The following is a 19,230-nucleotide window of genomic DNA, read 5'->3' as shown; positions in this document are numbered from 1 at the left end:
TTCTTTCAAAAATACCATCCGAACCCAAATTTTTACTTATTTTTTCCAAAATTATTTTCAATTTCATCCTCAACCTATTTTTTTCATAATTTTACATTAAATTAAAATTTATTAATTTTAAAATATATACATTTTTAGAATGTTAAAATTAATCTCGATCCAAATTTTGAGGCCGGGTATTACATTAGTCGTATACACTAAAGATTGATTGGTCCAATTTATTTTATTAAAATATCAATAATAAATTTTAGTAGGTCTTTTAACTATTAAATTTTTAAATATTTTTATTATTTTAAGTAAATATTTTATCACAAATATGTGTATCTTTTATACTTTTAGGTTATATGCATGTATATGATGATAAATAATAATAAATACTGCTTTTGAATTTTGACTCATATAATGTGAGTATATCTAGTCTCCCAAGTGCATTGTAACTACTATTTTTCATTTGTTTAGATGTATATTAATTAACATAATTTACATTTTTATATATTTAATTAGTTCCTTATCATTTCAAAAGACATTTAGTTGGAAAAATAAATTAAAAGACATTTTTTGGTAATTTAAATTTAAAATAAAATTATTCATTGTTTGTATAGTTTATTTTATTAACTTTATAAAATAATTTAATTAATCACCATTTATGTTTAAAAATTATTATATATAAATTAAGACAAATTAAATTAACTATATACAAATGATTGCATATATTAAATGATAAATTCTATGAATATGATTGATTTTATCATATTTTGATAATCATCTTAATTTTAAATAAAACTTTGAAATGAAATTGTTATTAATATGCAATTAATATCGTCAACATTACTATTGTATTATTATATTAGTAGTTTTATTATTAATTATTATTATAATCACGTTAAAAAATGAAAAAGAAAAAAAAAAGGAAAAACTAAAAGAAAAAGAGAAAAAAAAAATCAAAATGAAAAAAGAACAAGGACTAAAAAGAAAATAAAAAAAAAATAAAAAGAAGTTCATCCTATAATAGAATGACTTCGCTTGACAATTAGTTTTCTCTATTTTTTTTTCTTTTAAGTATAAATTTTATAAACACAATAAAAAATAAAATTTAGATAAAATTCAAAAATTGGACAAGTGCAATTTTTTGATGATGCAAAATAATAGCTTTTTGGGGGCAATATAAATAAATTCATATAGTGTTTGTTAGTCAAAGAAAAGAAAGAGGGATATCATAAATTAAGCATGTGGGTAAGGATGTAATTGTGACACAAATGCAGCAATACGGATTTTCATGAGTAAATATAGTTGTTACCTTTCACTCATCTATATCGAAATAAGTAATAATATCATATATTTATATAGTGATTTTCATACTTTTAATGAATTATAATATGTATCAATTATAACATATAATAAATTATTAAAACTTTCATAAAACATTTGAAATCTAAAAAGTCAGATAATGTTTTAAAGTCTAAAAAATTAAAGTCACAAAAGAAGTGTATTTCTATCTTATGTTCCCTTTGTATAAGATCTCATTGCCTCGACGATCTTTTGGTTTGGTCCTGCTTTCTCTATCCTGTAATTAGTAAAAAGAAATAAGTCACCACATATTTAGTAAGAATAATGTAGAACTCCAATTCGAATATTGAAGTTAATATATTGATTCGACCAATTGCTTTTACTCCAAACTTACTATACCTTTCACACCTATATGATTTCCACACTTAATTACAACTACGTCAATCCATTAACCACATGTTTTTTCATAACTTAAAATTTTATAGTCACTTTAGATTAATTCACAAATCTCATAATACAAATATTGTAATCACATTAATTTTATATTTTTACATATATGATGTCATTCTTTAAACACAAAATCACGTAACAGTAAATCCCCCAAACACAACTAATATTTATATATATGTCTGGGTTATTTTATATGATACAGTTAGTCACAATCACATAAATATTTGATAACTCATACTATCAACATAAACCTAGTCATAGTTACACAATTATATGTCACAGTTACTGTTATAGCTATAATTAGTGCCATAGTTACAGACATAGTTACAATTACAATTATTGTTATAATTAGATGGTACATGAGATAGAGTTTGTAATCTTACTTCATTGTGATGCTGGAATGCACATCTCTATAATAAAGAAAATCTTTACAATTATTCTCCAACGCCATCTATTATAATTTACTTTTTATAATATATTGATATTTCTACTTTATCTATCCTTATTCTACTCTTGGGCTGAGTCCTAATTCCTCATTTCTTCATGCATAACTTTTATTAACTTCCGAATTCAGAACTCATCAACTTCCAAGATATTTTACTCTATCTAAAATATTAAAAGATGGTTCATAATATTTAAACTCCAAAATATTCACTTCATGAATGATTTAAATTCTATATTAATTCATAGTTACCCACCAATTAATCACAACCCATCTATGATTTCTTAAATATCATATTAATCATTAAACCTAATCACATATCCAAATATTTGTTTAAGATATTATATTCATTAAAAGTGCTTCCTTTTATATATTTTACCTTTCAATGTTGTAATAAATTTCCTCAACCAATATTCTAGATCTCTACCCCATCTTAATCACTCTTGTTTCCAAACCCAGTACTATTCATTGCCCGGAATGTAATGACTGTTTGTTGGGCTGTAGACTAAGAGCTCAAATCAAATGTCCCTTAACCCTTTTTATCTCTACCATCTATTTTTCCTTAAAATTTGCTTCAGGTTCAACCCATGAGAGCCTTTGGATTTCTCTGGAATCCTTCTTATGGGCTTGGCCTGCCCGAAACAAGGCCTCATATCCTGTTGTTCTCTTTATTATAAGTACCCCTTTCGGCTGTGCCCAAGAGAGGGCTTTGATCGGCTCCCCGCAAAAACCAACCTATAAAATGTTATCTTCTAACTTCCATGCATTTGGATTAGGCTACGAGGTAACTTAAAGTGGGCACTCATTTAGAAACGAACATGATCTATTTTCTAACACAATCAATTTACATGAAGTAAGTAAGTAAGTAAAAGTTCATAAATGAAATTCAACAAAACAATTATAACATATAATACAAAATTGAGAGAGACAGAGAGAGAAAATGGTTAGATTCTGAAGTGCAAGACCAAAGCTGGCAAAGTGATTGGACAGAAGCCCGTGATTAGACTACTTGGGCCTATAGTTATAGTAACAATATATTTATACACACACACATATGTATATACATATAGGTAAACAATATAATATCCATATGTGTTATATGAAGTAAAATGTGTTGGAAGAGACGAATTATATATATATGCGGTAATGGAAAGAAGGTGATCGGGCTTGCTAAGAACGTTTGTCGAGGAATCTAATAAAGACAAAAAAAAGTGAAAATAAAATAAGGCAAAGAGCGAGGGACTTTGAATCTCTTTATATACCCCAAAAGACTTGTCAAAGACATACTTCTGATCACTGCAATTAGTTACAGAAGAAGGTGATGGCACCGGTGGGATTACCTCCCGGCTTTAGGTTTCATCCCACCGACGAAGAGCTCGTCAATTATTATCTCAAGAGAAAAATAAACGGTCTAGAAATTGAGCTCGACATTATTCCTGAGGTTGATCTTTACAAATGTGAGCCATGGGAGTTGGCAGGTTCTTCTTCTTCTTCTTCTTCTTATTCCCCTTCTTCTTCTTATTCTCCTCCTCCTCCTCCTCCTTCTTCTTCTTTTTCTTCTCCTTCTTCTTCGGAGTTCTGTTATTTAATTCTTCTTTCACTCTCATATACATTTTTACGTAGATAAGATTGCCCATGCATGCAATGTCTACGACGTTAACCCATGCATATATTCTTCATATTGAACTGATACGTGATTTATATTAATGTGTCAGAGAAATCATTTTTGCCGAGTAGAGATCCGGAGTGGTACTTTTTTGGACCCAGAGATAGAAAATATCCAAATGGGTTTAGGACGAACAGAGCCACACGAGCAGGGTACTGGAAATCTACAGGAAAAGATCGTAGGGTGACATCCCAGAATCGACCCATTGGGATGAAGAAAACTTTGGTTTATTACAGAGGTCGGGCTCCTCAAGGGATTAGGACAGATTGGGTGATGCATGAATATCGTCTTGATGATAAAGACTGTGAGGATACCTCTGGAATCCAGGTAAAATCATATATATATAAACTGAGATATACCTTCACCAACCAATTAATTCTGCTTCATCTATCAAACCCATATGATCTTAAACACCAATTTTAAAGCCTATAAAAATTATCGGTAATCTTCAATGAAAAATTTCATCTTACATGGGTTGAATATGAAGGTTTATCTCAGTTTTTATATACCTGTATAATAACCTTTTTGGTTCTGGAATTCTAGAATCATCATTGTCATCATACCTATGAAAGACTTGTTATTAATTTGCTGATTCTTTTTCCTACATATTATTACTTGCTTGCTTGATTTCTCATTTTGATTTTTCTTTGCTTCTGTACTTATTTATTCGACTAATATTATGATTGAACAACTTCTGCTCTTATATTGTATTATTTGACGGTGGATTTTCAATTCTTAGTTTTCAAAGTAGGAACTTTCAAAACAGTCCTGGAAATCTAAAGAGAAACTCTAATACAGACTAATATTGAAGTTACAAGGTCATTTTACAAATTAATGTATTAAGTGATAGGATAAATAGAATTGAATTAAGTGTGAACAATGAGCTTAGGAGAATTCTTACCAAATGAAACTGAAACTTAAAAACAAATTGGTTATGAAAGCTAAAACCAGTCCTTTTTTCTAAATTTAGTTTATCAGTTTTATGCATATATATACACATTACTAATAATCTCTACCTCTCTTTATATATATATGCGTGTGTCTGTATATGTTTCCCATAATGTGAAAGTCATAGATACTAGTATTTACATTTAATTTTCTTCATGATATATAATTTATGATAGGCTAGCAAACTTGTGTTGTAAAGTGTAAATATTATAGCGTGGAATTCAAGAATATTAGACAAGCACATCCTTCATTTTAGTCATGTTTGTTGATCAGTTCACCCTTTATTTAATATTGTGGCTTCACAAACAAGAATGGATTTCTCATGTCTTACCAGCAAGTACTTTTAACTCCAAAAGTATAGAAAGCAAGCTAAAGCCTCATCATCATATGCTTTAAGCCAGAGCTAGACATTGATTTCCAGCATATCTATATATACATATATTACACACAGATCGTACTGCATGGAGTATGTGTGATTAGCAAAAAAATCCATAGTCAGGCATTGTAGGGACGTGCGCATGACTTGCATGTAAAGCATATAATATCTGCATACGTGCTTTTATCTTATTTTATTGTTATTATAATTATTATTATTGTTATCATAATATAAATGTAGATACAGATAATGAGTGACACAGACATATTCGTTGCTTGCTCTGGATTTCGCTTTGTCTTTTATCTATAATAGGACAAAAGTACTATTCCCATATGACTCAGTTCCTTCTCAAACCCTGTCATTATTTGCTTTTTCTTTTTATAAATTTTATTTTTAACAACTGGTTTTTCTTACCAACTTTTTAACATTCTGTGATCTAGCATAAGAGATTCTATGATACGATCAATAAATTCACTAATTATATGCTGAAAGCAGCTCCCCAATCGCTTTCTTTTGAGCTCTGATGGGATGGTGTCCCCCTCACTTTTTACTTTATTCCAAACACAGAAATATACCAATATATATATATATATATATATATATGTCATGTTTCTGTTTACAGAGATATTGGTGTTCTTTTCGTTCTTTTTTACAATATTTTATATAATAAAATTAACCAATCACATTTATGGAATTTCTTAAGATGTGCCGATTTATCTGTATTTTTAGATAATTAATTATGATGCTTAAGTATGGTTCATTTGTATTTGTGGTTAGTTTTTAATTAAAAGATTTATTTTGCTTTTCTTCTATATAATTACCATATCGTATACTATATTAACCAATCTTCTGCTAATAATAAATTGTCTAAGTATAGCATTTCATTTAGACAATAAAAAGTCTACTTTTTTGTGTGTGTATATTTAGTGAATTAGCATGTATCGATATGAATTCACCGAGATTAATTTTTATAAAAAATTTTATCTGTAGTATTAATGAAACTGCTTTTAATCAAACGAAAAAAATATAAAGTTTATAAAAGTTTTTATTTGTAGTATGAATGAACTGCTTTTAACCAAACGAAAAAAATGTGAAGTCCTCGAGATACCTACATCATAGCAACTAAAATGGATAGAAAATGATCACTTTATGATCTTGGTTTTATTAGCAATTAATTGAGAAGGATATCAAAAAATCTTTTGAAGATTAAATATTATTTTCCAATCTAGTTTCATGCATGCATTTATCTTGTTTTTAAGTATATATTTTGTTGTAATGATTGTTAATTCAATGGCAAAAAGAATATCTTTGATACCTAAAGTAAAATGAATGATACTGAAAATTATAATGCAGGATTCTTATGCGCTTTGTCGAGTGTTCAAAAAAAATGGAATTTGCTCCGACACAGAAGATCAACAGCAAGCACAATGTAGTTTGTTAATGATGGATAGTCCACAAGGCGTGATCAATAACAATAACAATAGTAATATTGAATATGAAACGACGTCCCCTGATGTTCCTATAACATCATCGTCATACATAGACGAGGATGATAAAGATGATTCATGGATGCAATTCATCACAGACGATGCATGGTGTTCTTCTAGCACTGGATTAATGGGAGTTGAAGAAGTTTCTCAACACGTGGCTTTTACAAATTAATTGAAACTCAAAGTTTGATTAAAATCATCAATAACATAGGTTTTGCATTATCTATATATACATATATAAACAAATATTGTTACAATAAAGAAGTGGGAATATCATAAAAGTGGTGTTTGTAATATTGATTACATTTGGTTCTAATTAGTAGGTTAGTTATCACTAGCTAGTTTTGCTTCTTTTAACACTGGTTTGTTTGGAGGACTAGAGCCATTTTATCATATGGCTCCATGAGTTTTTACTCTCATTCTCTCTGTCTCTTTAGATCTAGAGGGTGATGATATTGGTGTAGTTGTGAAATAAAAAGAAATAATTTTTTTTTTAATTATTATTACCAATTATCTTTTACCTTTATTGATCCATTTCTTTCAACTCATGGTTTTTCTTCTCTCAACTGCTAACATCTAGCATCATTGGTAGAATACATCATTAAATTTTTGCATCACTCAATTAACATTGCTAATTTTAATGCATATTAACAAAAATAAATATGTAGCATGTTAAATCATTATGACTAATGGGACCTTAGAGGTCATTTATCCAAATAGAGAAGCACACATTACCTCATTCATAAGAAAGTATTTAATTTTGTCAAAATTTAATAATGTAACATCCCCAAAATGTAAAGTCTAAAATACCATCCATAAAAATTAATACAATAGATATGTAAAATTTGACTGTAATCTCTCCAAACCGTAAAAGTATAAAATACCATCCATTAATATTTATTCAGAAGATGCATAAATGTAAAATGTGATATTTTTCCATGACAGTCATGACGTAAATCTAAACATATATCCATTTCCAATCATCATAAACTAGTAGACCTTCTCCAACTTGTTACATACAGATAACTCATATATTAGCAACTAAATCCAGCCACTAACATTTACACTTTATAAGCTATTTCTACTCAACAAACCAAAAATAAAACTGAAATCTACAACATTCAGAATATTGCTAAGTCTGTGCACCATCCGGGTCATGTCTCGACTCCGAGAGTTCTTGTAGCGGCTCCTGTTTTACTACCTCTCTACAAAAATAAAAGGATGAGATAACATAACCAAATAAGAACAAACTCAAGCATAAAAATAAAAGCAATTAATTTTTCCCTCCAAATTTCCTCAATAATTGTTTGCACCTCAGTATTTCCCATGTTTTAATAACTCTTTTCTTTCCATTTCATAAAATTCTTCCTCTTTTAAGTACCCTTCACCCATTGGAACATCTTAACAACAATTCTCCATTCAGTCAGGTCTGTATCCTCCCTCTCACCATGCTAACCTGTCCCCTACACCCTGCTCATGTAATCCTGTCAGAGGCACTCTCTTTGTTTCCCTCTTCTCAATCTCTCTTTCTTCCTACAGTGACCAAGTCATCCTATCCCTGTTTCTTCTCAGCCTCTCCCTCCTCCTGCACTTATTTTACTATAGCAGACCCAGCAGGTCCGCTCTCCCTCTATTTTTTTCTTTTTAGTTTCTCCCTCTTCCTGCATTCATCCATCACAGGTAGCTGCACTCCCTTTTCTTTTATTTCCTTTACTCCCTTCAATGATTTTCCCCTTCAGACCGTACTCATTCCACAACAGTACAATTTTAATGCATTTTCGAATTATATATACATATACATAACCCTTCATCGAAGCGATAACACTTGGCTGACTGCACACACATATTCACAGCATCTCCGAATTCCTGGAATAACAAATCATCATATGTAGTCATTATTTATGCATTTAACACATACACACAAGCAATGCAGATTAATTTCCAAAATGTCATGTGGTTATTATGCACATGTGTACTCATCAAGTACTAATTAAAATTAGGATAAGATATCATATCATCTACAACTATATTATGTACAAACATTCAGCACAATTAAATTCAGTAAGAAAGGTAATGTTAACAGTCAACCACTTCACCCCTTTCATGCACTGGTTATCCATACCGAGAAGACATAACCAATATTCCCTTAGCTTCCCAGACGATTTTTCTTTATTAGGTTTGAGTTCTAATATTCTCTGTAACACCCGAACTCAAAAATTAAGTCCGGAATAAATTCTACGATTTTTCTTTATTAGGTTTGAGTTCTAATATTCTCTGTAACACCCGAACCCAAAAATTAAGTCCGGAATAAATTCTACATTAATAAAATACGTTAATATTTATTTTATTTTATTTTTGTGAAATTATTGAAAAAAATAGATTAGAGATGAAAATGAAAATAATTCTAAAAAATGGTGAAACTATGAAAAAAGAAGGGTATTTCTGAAAGAAAATTTAAAAACAGAAGATAAAATCATAAAAAGAAAAAATATGACTACGTAGGATGTCCACGTTAGCAGCAACGACGACTTAGAACACGCCTCATGGCAGACACGCTTGACACCGAGTCCACGCTGGAGGCTACGCGGGCTATCCGCGTGCCTGGGTGATCCGCGTGCTTGGGGGATCAAGCGGTCCAGATTGCATCCTGCGTGCACGAATGACCCGGATCTGTTTTCTCTTCAAATGCGATCGGACGAATGAAATTAATCGTGATTGACGATCCTGATTTGTCCACGTGATTGGCCTAAATAGGCAATGATCGGATGGTTACCCTCGCTCAACGTTGACTCGAACGAACAACCTGGATCGAATAGAGAGGAGTATTTAAACTCCTCTTCGCAGGGAACCAAAACTCTACCCGACAAAGGAGTGACCGGAGAAGAAGAAGAAGGGTAGTCAGGAAGTGAACCAGACGCCAAAGAAGGAGACTAACCACTGTCGTCACCGTACCGAAGCCACCGCCAATGCTGAAAATGTAAGATTTTCCTTCCATTCGCTCAGAATTTAATCCCGAATCTCCCTATGCCCATATTGAAGTTGAAAGGCCGACAGGTGAGCCCAAAAATATGAGTGAAAGTTGGCCGAGCCGCAGCGGCCGAAATCCAAAATTCTGATGACCCCCTTCCCGCTTCTTGTTTCCCACGATTTTTTGATGGTTGTGTTCCTTGTCATTTTCTGGTGCAGGTTAGTCGAAGGAGAACTCCGACCGTGAAAGACGAACGACGGAGCCACCGCACCCGGAGACCCCCTGCCGGTAGGGTTTTTGTTTTTGCCCTTTTTGACCAACAGAGGCCCCCTAACTTGGTTTTTCACAGGTTTTCATGCAAATCGGACAAAACTGGCCAGAAACAACAAGCCCGAGAGGAGCCGCTGCAGTGGGCGGCAAAGCCGGCGCTGGAACACGATGGTGGCGCCATGCCGGAACCCTAAATTGGTCGAAATTTTTTTTAAACGCCTATTTTAACCTTTTGGGGGTATTTTGGATTCGTGAAAAGTATTTTTAATTTTCACAGAAAAAATCCAGAAAATTGAGGAACCACCAGGAGGCGCAAAAAAAAAAATGGTATTTCGAACACCGATCCGGGTGAGAATCCTTCACCTTTTTTTCTGTTATGGTAAATTGAAGTTTAATAACTAATAATATTGTACTTTGCAAAAAATTAAAAAAATCTTAAAATTAATTGTAGGTCACCGGTGGAGCCGGAACTAGTTAGTATGTAATTGCTTATTTTATCTGCACTACTCATTTATTGCTAGGCTGTTCGATTTCCTTACCACATGCACTTTAATTTATCGGTTTAATTGAATTCTCATTTATTGATTGCCTAACCGTTTTTTTTCATATGTTGACTGATTTGAAATAAATTCTTTAATTATGTTTCTTAATTGTTAAGGTATAAATTTATATTGTCTACTTAAATGCCGATATATTGATCTATAAATATAAAATGAGGTATTGGTATGCGATTGGTGATGGTTTGATAATGCAGATCTATGTATAAAAGACTTACTAGTTACCATAGAAAATGGTGAATGGATCCGGTACATAAGAAAACCCTACCATAGACATTACCTCAGTTGTACAGGGCTGAAAAATCCCATACCAAAAGGGGTTGAGATATATAGTTCACCTCATACCGGATGGTATTGAGGCGGTGACATGTTTGATGCCAATTACTGGACGAAGTATGAGAATGACCGGTTAATTGATAACATGGATACTGGGTCCACGCGTAGGGGGGATTCTTATGGACCCTCAGAGGTACTGGTAAATAGGTAAGAAGATAAGTTATTATTATTGCTCATTGGGATATGAAATCACAATGTTATTCGGGTTATTATCTTCGTAGGTCAGTTTTAGAAACTCATAAGGGTAAATATGAAATAATGGTTTTTATGTTAAATGAATATATTTAAAAAGGTAAATGATTCCATTGGTTTTATAATTTTTTACCAACATTCAGTTCTCCGTATATGTGATCAGTGTGATATTCTTATTGGGCTAGTGTAACTTATTCCCTTATTTAATCATTTCAGATCAAGAAAACCAAAATCCAGATCCTGAACAACAGGAGAATTGCGAATAAAGGTTACCAGGACCCCATCGGAGTTACCCAGTAGAGGTTAACCCCAAGCATTCCCTTTTAAATGAGTCCCTTTTTTTATCACTTATTACTCTTGGTCTTTCCTTCTTTATTTTAGAATTGTACCCTTAATATTTCTCAACATGTATAAAATCAAAACATATTGAATATTTATTCATCTTGATTTAGAAGGTTTTCTTTTTTTTTAATATATCTCACAATATATTTATTTATTTATACTTTTTTTATAAAAGAGTATTAACATTTATCCGGTCGTTACAATATCCCTTCCTTTAAAAAAAATTTGGTCCCTCAAATTGTTATACTGCTTGAAAAATTTGGTCCTCATGCTCCCATATTGCTTCTTCCTTGGAGTGGTGTTGCCATAGTACCTTCACCATTGGTATCATTTGGTTCCTCAACGTCCTCACGTCAACTATGCATATGGGTTCCTCTTCATATGTTAAGTTATTCCCCAAGGCGAGTGACTCATGTTATATCATGTGTGATAGGTCCAGATAATATTTGCGTAGATGGACAAATGAAACATATTGTGTACACCCGAATATTCTGGTGGCAATGCTATCCTGTAGGTTATCGTGCAAATCCTTTCCAACACCTTAAAAGATCCTATGAATTTAGGGCTCAGTTTTCATTTCTTTTCGAATCTTAGTGGTTCTTTCATGGGTGACACATTCAGGAATACATGATCACCAATCTCAAAGACTAGTTCCCTCCTTCTATTATCTCCATAACTCTTCTGTTTACATTGAGCAATTCGAAGGTTGTCTCTAGTGATCATTATTTTTGTTGCGGTCTCTTCTATTAGTTTAGGCCTGATCAGTCTTCTCTCTCTCACTTTATCCCAACACACCAGAGATCTGCAGGGTCTACCATATGGGGCCTCATAAGGTGTCATCCCAACACTAGAGTGATAACTGTTATTATATGCAAATTTTATTAGGGGTAGTAACTCATCCCAGCTTCCCCCGATATCTATAACACATACCCACAAGATATCCTCCAATAGCTGGATGGTTCTTTTTGTTTGTTCATTTGTCTATGGGTGGAATACATACTAAAGTTTAGCTTTGTGCCCACGGCTTATTGGAAACTCTTCCAAAACCTGAATGTAAACCTGGGATCTCGGTTCGACACTATTGACACAAGAATTCCATGCAATCTAACTATTTCTCTAATATACAATCTAACTAGCTTATCCACTGAATCAGTGACTTTCATTGCAAGAAAATGAATAGATTTCGTCAGTCGATCCACTAATACCCATATAACATCATGATTTGCTCGCGTTCTTGGTATACCCATTACAAAATCCATCGAGATATTTTTTCATTTTCATTCTGGTATTAGTAAAGGCTGCAATAATTCTCCTGATTTCTGGTGTTCGATCTTTACATGTTGACATGTGAGGGATCGCAACACGAATTCAGCGATGTCCCACTTCTTTCTGTTCCACCAATAGCGGTCCCTCAAATTTTGGTACATCTTGATGCTGCCCGGGAGTATTGTGAAATGTGAGTTGTGGGTTCCTCTAGAATCTCACTTTTCAATTCTGTATTGTTTGGGACACATGCCTTGTTCTTGAACTTATGTAGTCCATCATGGTATATACTGAATTTTGATTTCTGTCATTATTCCACATCCTTCTTAACCGCTTGCAACATAGTGTCAGTCATTTGTCATTCCTTAATTCTTTGAATCAGATCCAATTGTATATTTATTATGGATATGTATTCTCTACTATTTTGTTCTTTGATCTCTAATCTCTGCATGGGTTCCCTTACTTCCCATTCTGAGACCATTACATGTGCTAACATTCTTGTATTTTTCCTGCTAAGGGCATCTGCAATCACATTTTCTGCCTGATAACAGATTTTACAATCAAATTTTTTTAGCAAATCCATCCACTGCTTCTGTCGCATATTAAGCTCTCTCTGTGAACAAGTATTGTAGACTCTTATAGTTTGTGTAAATTTCTAAGGCCTCACCGTATAAGTAGTATCGCCAGAGTTTTAGAACGAATACCACAATGGCAAGTTCTAAGATTACGAGCCCGATATTTCTTTTAATGAACCTTTAGCTGTCTAAACCTACATGCAATAACCTTTCCATGTTGCATCAATACATAGCCCAAGCCCTGGTGACATGCATAACTATATACCGCATATCCTCTAGTGCCAAAAGGTATGGTAAGTATTGGAGTAGTGGTGAGTCGATGTCTCAATTCTATGAAACTTTTCTCACATTCATTGTCCCACTCGAATTTCACGTTTTTCTTAGTAAATCTTATGAGTGGAGTGGCGATATTCAAGAACCCTTTCACAAATATGTGGTAATATCTGACTAATCCCAAGAAATTTTTGATATTTGTCACCGACTTTGGATGTACCCAATCGACCACTACCTCGACCTTTGAAGGATCTATAGATACTCCATCTTTGAACACTATATGACCCAAAAATGAAATTTCTTCCAGCTAAAATTCACACTTACTCAACTTCGCATATAATTTGGCCTTCTTGAGGATCTCCAATACCCTGGTCAAATGTTCGACATGCTTGTCCCGGTCTTTGGAGTATATAAGAATATCATCAATAAATACAATGACATAACAGTCCAAGAGGGGTCTGAACACTCTGCTCATCAAATCCATGAAGACAACATGTGCATTTGTTAATCCAAAAGGTATAACTAGAGACTCATAATATCCATACCTGGTTCTGAATGTTGTTTTAGATATATTCTCCTCCATGATCTTCACTTGATGATACCCAAAACGCATGTCTATCTTAAAAAACACTTGAACCCCTTGTAGTTGATCGAAAAGATCATTTATTCTATGGAGAGGGTACTTGTTCTTAATAGTAACTTAATTTAGATCTCGATAATCTATACATATCCGCATCGTCCCATCTTTCTTATTTACGAACAACACTAGTGCACCCCACGGCGACACGCTCGCTGAATAAATTTTTTATCTAATAACTCTCGTAACTACATGCTTAACTCTTCTAACTCAATTCTTGTCATTCGATACAATGTCTTGGAAATAGGTTGTGTTCTTGGTTGTAGTTCAATTGAGAGTTCTACCTCTCGGTCAGGTAGTAGTCCTAGGAGGTCATATAGAAATAAGTCAGGAAAATCCTAGACCACAGGTATCTCTTGAAGTATGACCTTTATACTCTTATTCCCTAACAATGTATTAGTGTTAATTATGTGCATTAGCAATAATGAAATGTAAAGAATGCAATGATTCATGCCCTCTATGTGATAGTAGTAGTATCATCTCCAAATTATATTTTATTATTATTAATATTTTTTCATATCAAGTCAATACATACATAATTTTTTTTTTAAATGGTTAAGGATTATTCCTTAGGAATTGTCAATACAACTTCTTTTTTAAAACAATCTATATTAGCATGAGAGACTGCTAGTCAGTCTATTCCTAATATTAAATCAAAATCCTTAATGTCTAACAAGATTAAATCTACTTCTAATTCTATATTTAAAATTTCTACTACACAAGATTTATATTTTATATTGGTATATAGAGCGCCACTTGTCAATCTAGACATTTTCAACACACATTCTAAGAGAACTAGGTCAACCTTTAATTTAAGTGCAAATGTGGGTGAAATGAAAGAGTGTGTGGACCCCAGATCAATTAAGACTTTTGTAGGACAATTAGATATAAAAAGCATACCTTGGATTAAGTCAGGTGTTGCCTCTGCATTCTGTGTGGTGATAGCGTATACTCTACCTTAGGTCATGGGTCTTTAGGGTTCTCGGGGCTCTAGGCAATCTCGAACCAAATGTTGCATACTACAGCGCCGGTGACAACCACGGTTGAACATAACACATGGGCGATTACCATAGTTTTTACCACAATGGGGACATCTCAAATTCCTTGCATTGACCCCCTAACTTATAGCTAGAATCTAAACCGTTCTCTGTCTTTTGTCTGGCTGACTAGGTGCTGACATAGGTCTCTTGAAATTTGAAAATCCCCTAGGATGTTCCATACTCTCTCTATGAAGTGTCTCCACTAATTGAGTCTTCTCTAGAACCACCTGATAGGTCGGTAGTGCAAAGACTACTACCTGGTGATAAAGTTCAGGTCTTAACCCCTTCTTAAACTTCCTAGCCTTCTTTAATTCATTCATCATCACCTCTGGGGAAAAATGTTCCAAGTATATAAACTTCTCAACATATTCTGTCATTGTTTGTTTACCTTGGTGAAGATCTGCAAACTCTATTTTCTTCCGTTGTCAGAGAAAATCTGGGAAATATTCTGCATTGAAAGCTTTAGAAAGATCTCTCAGGTAATAAGAGGGATCGGTGCTCCCTTCTTTAGAGTCCACCATCGTTCCACTGCTCCTCTTAATATAAAGGTGGCCAATTGCACTTTCTGCTCTGCATTCACCTCTATAACCCCAAACAACTTTTCAGTTTTCTTAATCCAGTATTTTGCCACTAATGGGTCGGAACCGCCATGCAAGGCATGGGGGTTAGGTCTCTTAAATTTTTCAATATTGCTGGTGTCAACCCCAACATGCACAAGATTTAGTACTTGTAACTATGATGTTTCCTGCCGCAATTATCTCTCCCTGATCATAACTGCCAAGCTCTTTATCACCCTGCATAACCAGTTAAAATCCTCTTGCCCAGTCCCCGATAAGTTCGGGGTTTGTGCCTCTGGAGCTGGGGGCGGCACTTGATGAGGTGGGAGTAGTACTAGGCAAAAAGGTGGCGGTCCTTGGAATGCATAAAGGGGTACCTAATGGAAGAAAGGAGATCTAGGTTGAGTCTCCTGTGGTTCCTATGGAGCCAGGGTAGATTTCCTTCCTCGTCTTTCTCTGCCCTTCTTAATGGTTTTCTCTATTTTTGCAAGCCACCAAAAGTTAGATAGAGTAACCCCCGTGGCATTCAAGTTTGTCTTGTCTAGCCCTGCACATGCGTATAACCATATTATCACTCATTATTACTATCATTGTGTTCTATTATCATTATATATATATATATATTGTACCCTTTTTAAGTTTATCGTACTGCAATTCGTCCCAGGGAACTGCTCTGATACCAACAATAATATCCCCAAAATGTGATGTCTAAAATACCATCCATAAAGATCAATACAATAGATATGTAAAATTTGACTGTAATCTCTCCAAACTGTAGGGTCTAAAATACCATCTATCAGTATCAAATCAACATATGCATAGATGTAAAATATGATATTTTACCATTGCAGTCATTAGACGTGAATCTAAACATATATCCAGTTCGAATCATCATAAACTAATAGACCTTATCTGACTTATAAATACAGGTATCTCATATCTCAACAACTAAATCCAGCCACTAACATTTACTCTTTTAAGCTATTTCTACTCAACAAAGCAAAAACTGAACTGAAATCTACAAAATTGAGAATATTGCTAAGTCTGCGCACCATTCATGTCATGTCTTGGCTCTGGGAGTTCTTGCAGGGGCTCCTGTTTTACTACCTCTGTACAAAAATAAACAGATGAGCCAATATAGCCCAGTAAGAATAAACTCAAGCATAAACCTCTTCCCCCCCCCCCAAAAAAATTTCCTCAATAATTGTCTGCACCTCGATAATTCCCATGTTCTGATAACTCTTTTCTTTCCATTTCATAAAATTCTTCCTCTTTTAAGTATCCTTCCCTCATTGGAACATCATAACAACAATTCTCCATTCAGTTAGGTTTGTATCCTCCCTCTCACCATGCTAACCTGTCCCCCCCACCCTGCTCATGTAATCCTGTCAGGTCCACTCTCTCTGTTTCCCTCTTTTAAATCTCTCTTTCTTCCTACACTGATCAGGTCATCCTATCCTTATTTCTTCTTAGCCTCTCTATCCTCCTGCACTCATTTTACTGTAGCAGACTCAGCAGGTCCACTCTCCCTCTGTTTCTTTCTTTTCAGTTTCTCCCTCTTCCTGCATTAATCCATCACAGGAAGCTGCACTCCCTTTTCTTTTATTTCCTTTACTCCCTTCAATGATTTCCCCCTTCAGACTGTACTCATTCCACAATAGTACCATTTCAATGCATTTTCGAATTATATATACATACACATAACCCTTCATTGAAGCCATAACACCTGGCTGCACCGCACACACATATTCACAACATCTCATAATTCTGGAATAAAAAATCATCATATGCAGTCATTATTTATGCATTTAATACATATACAAAAGCAACACAGATTAATTTCTAAAATGTCCACACGTGGTTATTATGCACATGCATACTCATCTGGTACTAATTAAAATTAGGATAAGATGTCATATCATATACAACCATATTATGCACAAACATGCAACATAATTAAATTCAGATTAGGAAAGGTAATAATAACAGTCAACCACTTCACCCTTTTCACGCACTGGTTACCTATACCGAAAAGACAGAACTAATATTCCCTCAGCTTCCCAAATGGTTTCCCCTTCTTAGTTTTGAGTCCTAATATTCTCTCATTCAACTACATTCTACTATATCTCTATTGTTGATTCAGATTTTCTCCACTTGTTGTACTTAGTGGTAATTCACTGCCCATTATGTTATTTTGTTTTTTATTTGTTTGTTTCTCTTTTCCTTTCTTTTTCTTTCCCTTCTCTGTTACTTTTTCAAACTCCTTCATTGAGCCTGTAACTGGTTTGTTCGTTAAGATATTGTTCTCTTCGTCTTATTCTACGGTTATCCTTACTCACAGTTTGTTTCCACGTTTCTTTTACACACACATTACTAATTTAAGGTATAGACACAGTTTGTTTGACTCTCCTAAAATTTGGGATTTTTTTTCGTTTATGTTCTTTCCTCAATAATTCCTTCCAATAGTTTGTCCAAGTTCACCACCGTTCTCTTTTTCTCCTATTTCAGTTCATGGCCTCTATATTTTCTTTCTAAACTTCATCTATTACAAATCACCCAGAACTAATAAATTCAGCATTTCAATTGAACCTATATACTCGAACCTCTAACACCCGCCCTATCTCTTAAAGAGTTCAGTAACCTCCATTTGGAACTATCTATCCGTCATTTCAAATTATCAAGATTTCTTTATCAAGCAATTTACACAGCAATTTAAGTCTAAACTGCCTACTCATGAACACTCCCAAAAATTGATTTACAGTGTTATATCTCAGGAAATTAATCCACCTATTTCAAAACTTGGGTTTAAGATCAGGTTGATCTGACCTGTTTGTTCTCGAGTACAATGTACGCATTCCAGCAAAAAAAATTCCTCGCTATTCGCTCTTGGTTCGACCGTGAAGACCGCGATTCACTCCTCCCTCTTCACTGAAATCCGCTTAGCTCTCTACTCCCTTCCCTCTCCCTGTAGCTCGATCTCCCTCGTCCCTAGTTATATAACTTATCAAATTCAATCCTGATGGTTGTTCTGTTTCCTTAAATCTGGGCCATCCACGTATGAAGAACACTAAACGATTTTTGCTCCATTCGCATCGTGTCTCCATCTATACTGTTCCTCTATAACAGACGCATTGCAACGTCGCCATCAACATTGCGTGTCTCCATCCATACCGTTCCTCTGTAACAGATGCATTGCAAGGTCAACTTATGGAACCTGGCTTAGGTGAATCGATTTATTGGTGCTTGGATGTAGATACCCATGTTTTAGTCTAAATTGCACTCACGCCCCATTTTAAGCATTCCCTTTTAAAGGAGTCCCTTCTTTTATCACTTATTACTACTTCTGGTTCTTTCCTTCTTTATTTTATGTATAAAACAGAAACTAACTGAATATTCATTCATCTTGATTTACAAGCTTTTCTCTTTTTTTTTTTTTTTGTACATCTCACAATATATTTATTTATTTATTTATTTATACTTTTTTTTTTTCTGATCCTAAAATATTAATATTTATTTGGTCAATTTTATTTCAATAACAACTTTATTAGATTGACTCAAACA

The 19,230-nt window shown here is 33.8% G+C and overlaps 1 protein-coding gene and 1 long non-coding RNA gene across 4 annotated transcripts; one reads left to right on the top strand and one right to left on the bottom strand.

Moving 5' to 3' along the window:
• Positions 1-3,476: 3,476 nt before the first annotated feature.
• Positions 3,477-7,156, top strand: NAC057 (NAC domain containing protein 57). The gene is made up of 3 exons (XM_022056055.2): positions 3,477-3,657; positions 3,895-4,172; positions 6,523-7,156. The coding sequence occupies exons 1-3, from the start codon at positions 3,501-3,503 to the stop codon at positions 6,829-6,831; spliced, it is 744 nt and encodes a 247-aa protein (XP_021911747.2). The 5' UTR covers positions 3,477-3,500; the 3' UTR covers positions 6,832-7,156.
• A 371-nt stretch (positions 7,157-7,527) lies between these two features.
• Positions 7,528-19,017, bottom strand: LOC110810113 (uncharacterized). Of its 3 annotated transcripts, none has more exons than XR_015816198.1 (3): positions 16,722-19,002; positions 14,973-16,216; positions 7,528-8,525 (listed from the first exon to the last, which is right to left on the bottom strand). It is a non-coding gene; the product is annotated as an uncharacterized LOC110810113 (long non-coding RNA). The 3 variants fall into 3 exon arrangements; XR_015816197.1 differs by lacking the exon at positions 14,973-16,216 and having other exon boundaries at positions 16,722-17,436; positions 18,496-19,000; XR_015816196.1 differs by lacking the exon at positions 14,973-16,216 and having other exon boundaries at positions 16,722-19,017.
• Positions 19,018-19,230: the final 213 nt, after the last annotated feature.

Source organism: Carica papaya, chromosome 9, assembly GCF_054855325.1.
Source record: "Carica papaya isolate Zhongbai chromosome 9, ASM5485532v1, whole genome shotgun sequence".
NCBI lineage: Eukaryota > Viridiplantae > Streptophyta > Magnoliopsida > Brassicales > Caricaceae > Carica > Carica papaya.
This window is presented reverse-complemented; position numbering and strand designations above follow the sequence as displayed.

What these genes read in the sequence shown, in the direction of transcription:
- NAC057 (XM_022056055.2), top strand. Translation starts at nt 3,501, where the DNA reads ATGGCACCGGTGGGATTACCTCCCGGCTTTAGGTTTCATCCCACCGAC. An exon ending in TGAGCCATGGGAGTTGGCAG is followed by an intron (nt 3,658 to 3,894) that starts GTTCTTCTTCTT and finishes TTAATGTGTCAG; the next exon opens with AGAAATCATTTTTGCCGAGT. An exon ending in AGGATACCTCTGGAATCCAG is followed by an intron (nt 4,173 to 6,522) that starts GTAAAATCATAT and finishes ATTATAATGCAG; the next exon opens with GATTCTTATGCGCTTTGTCG.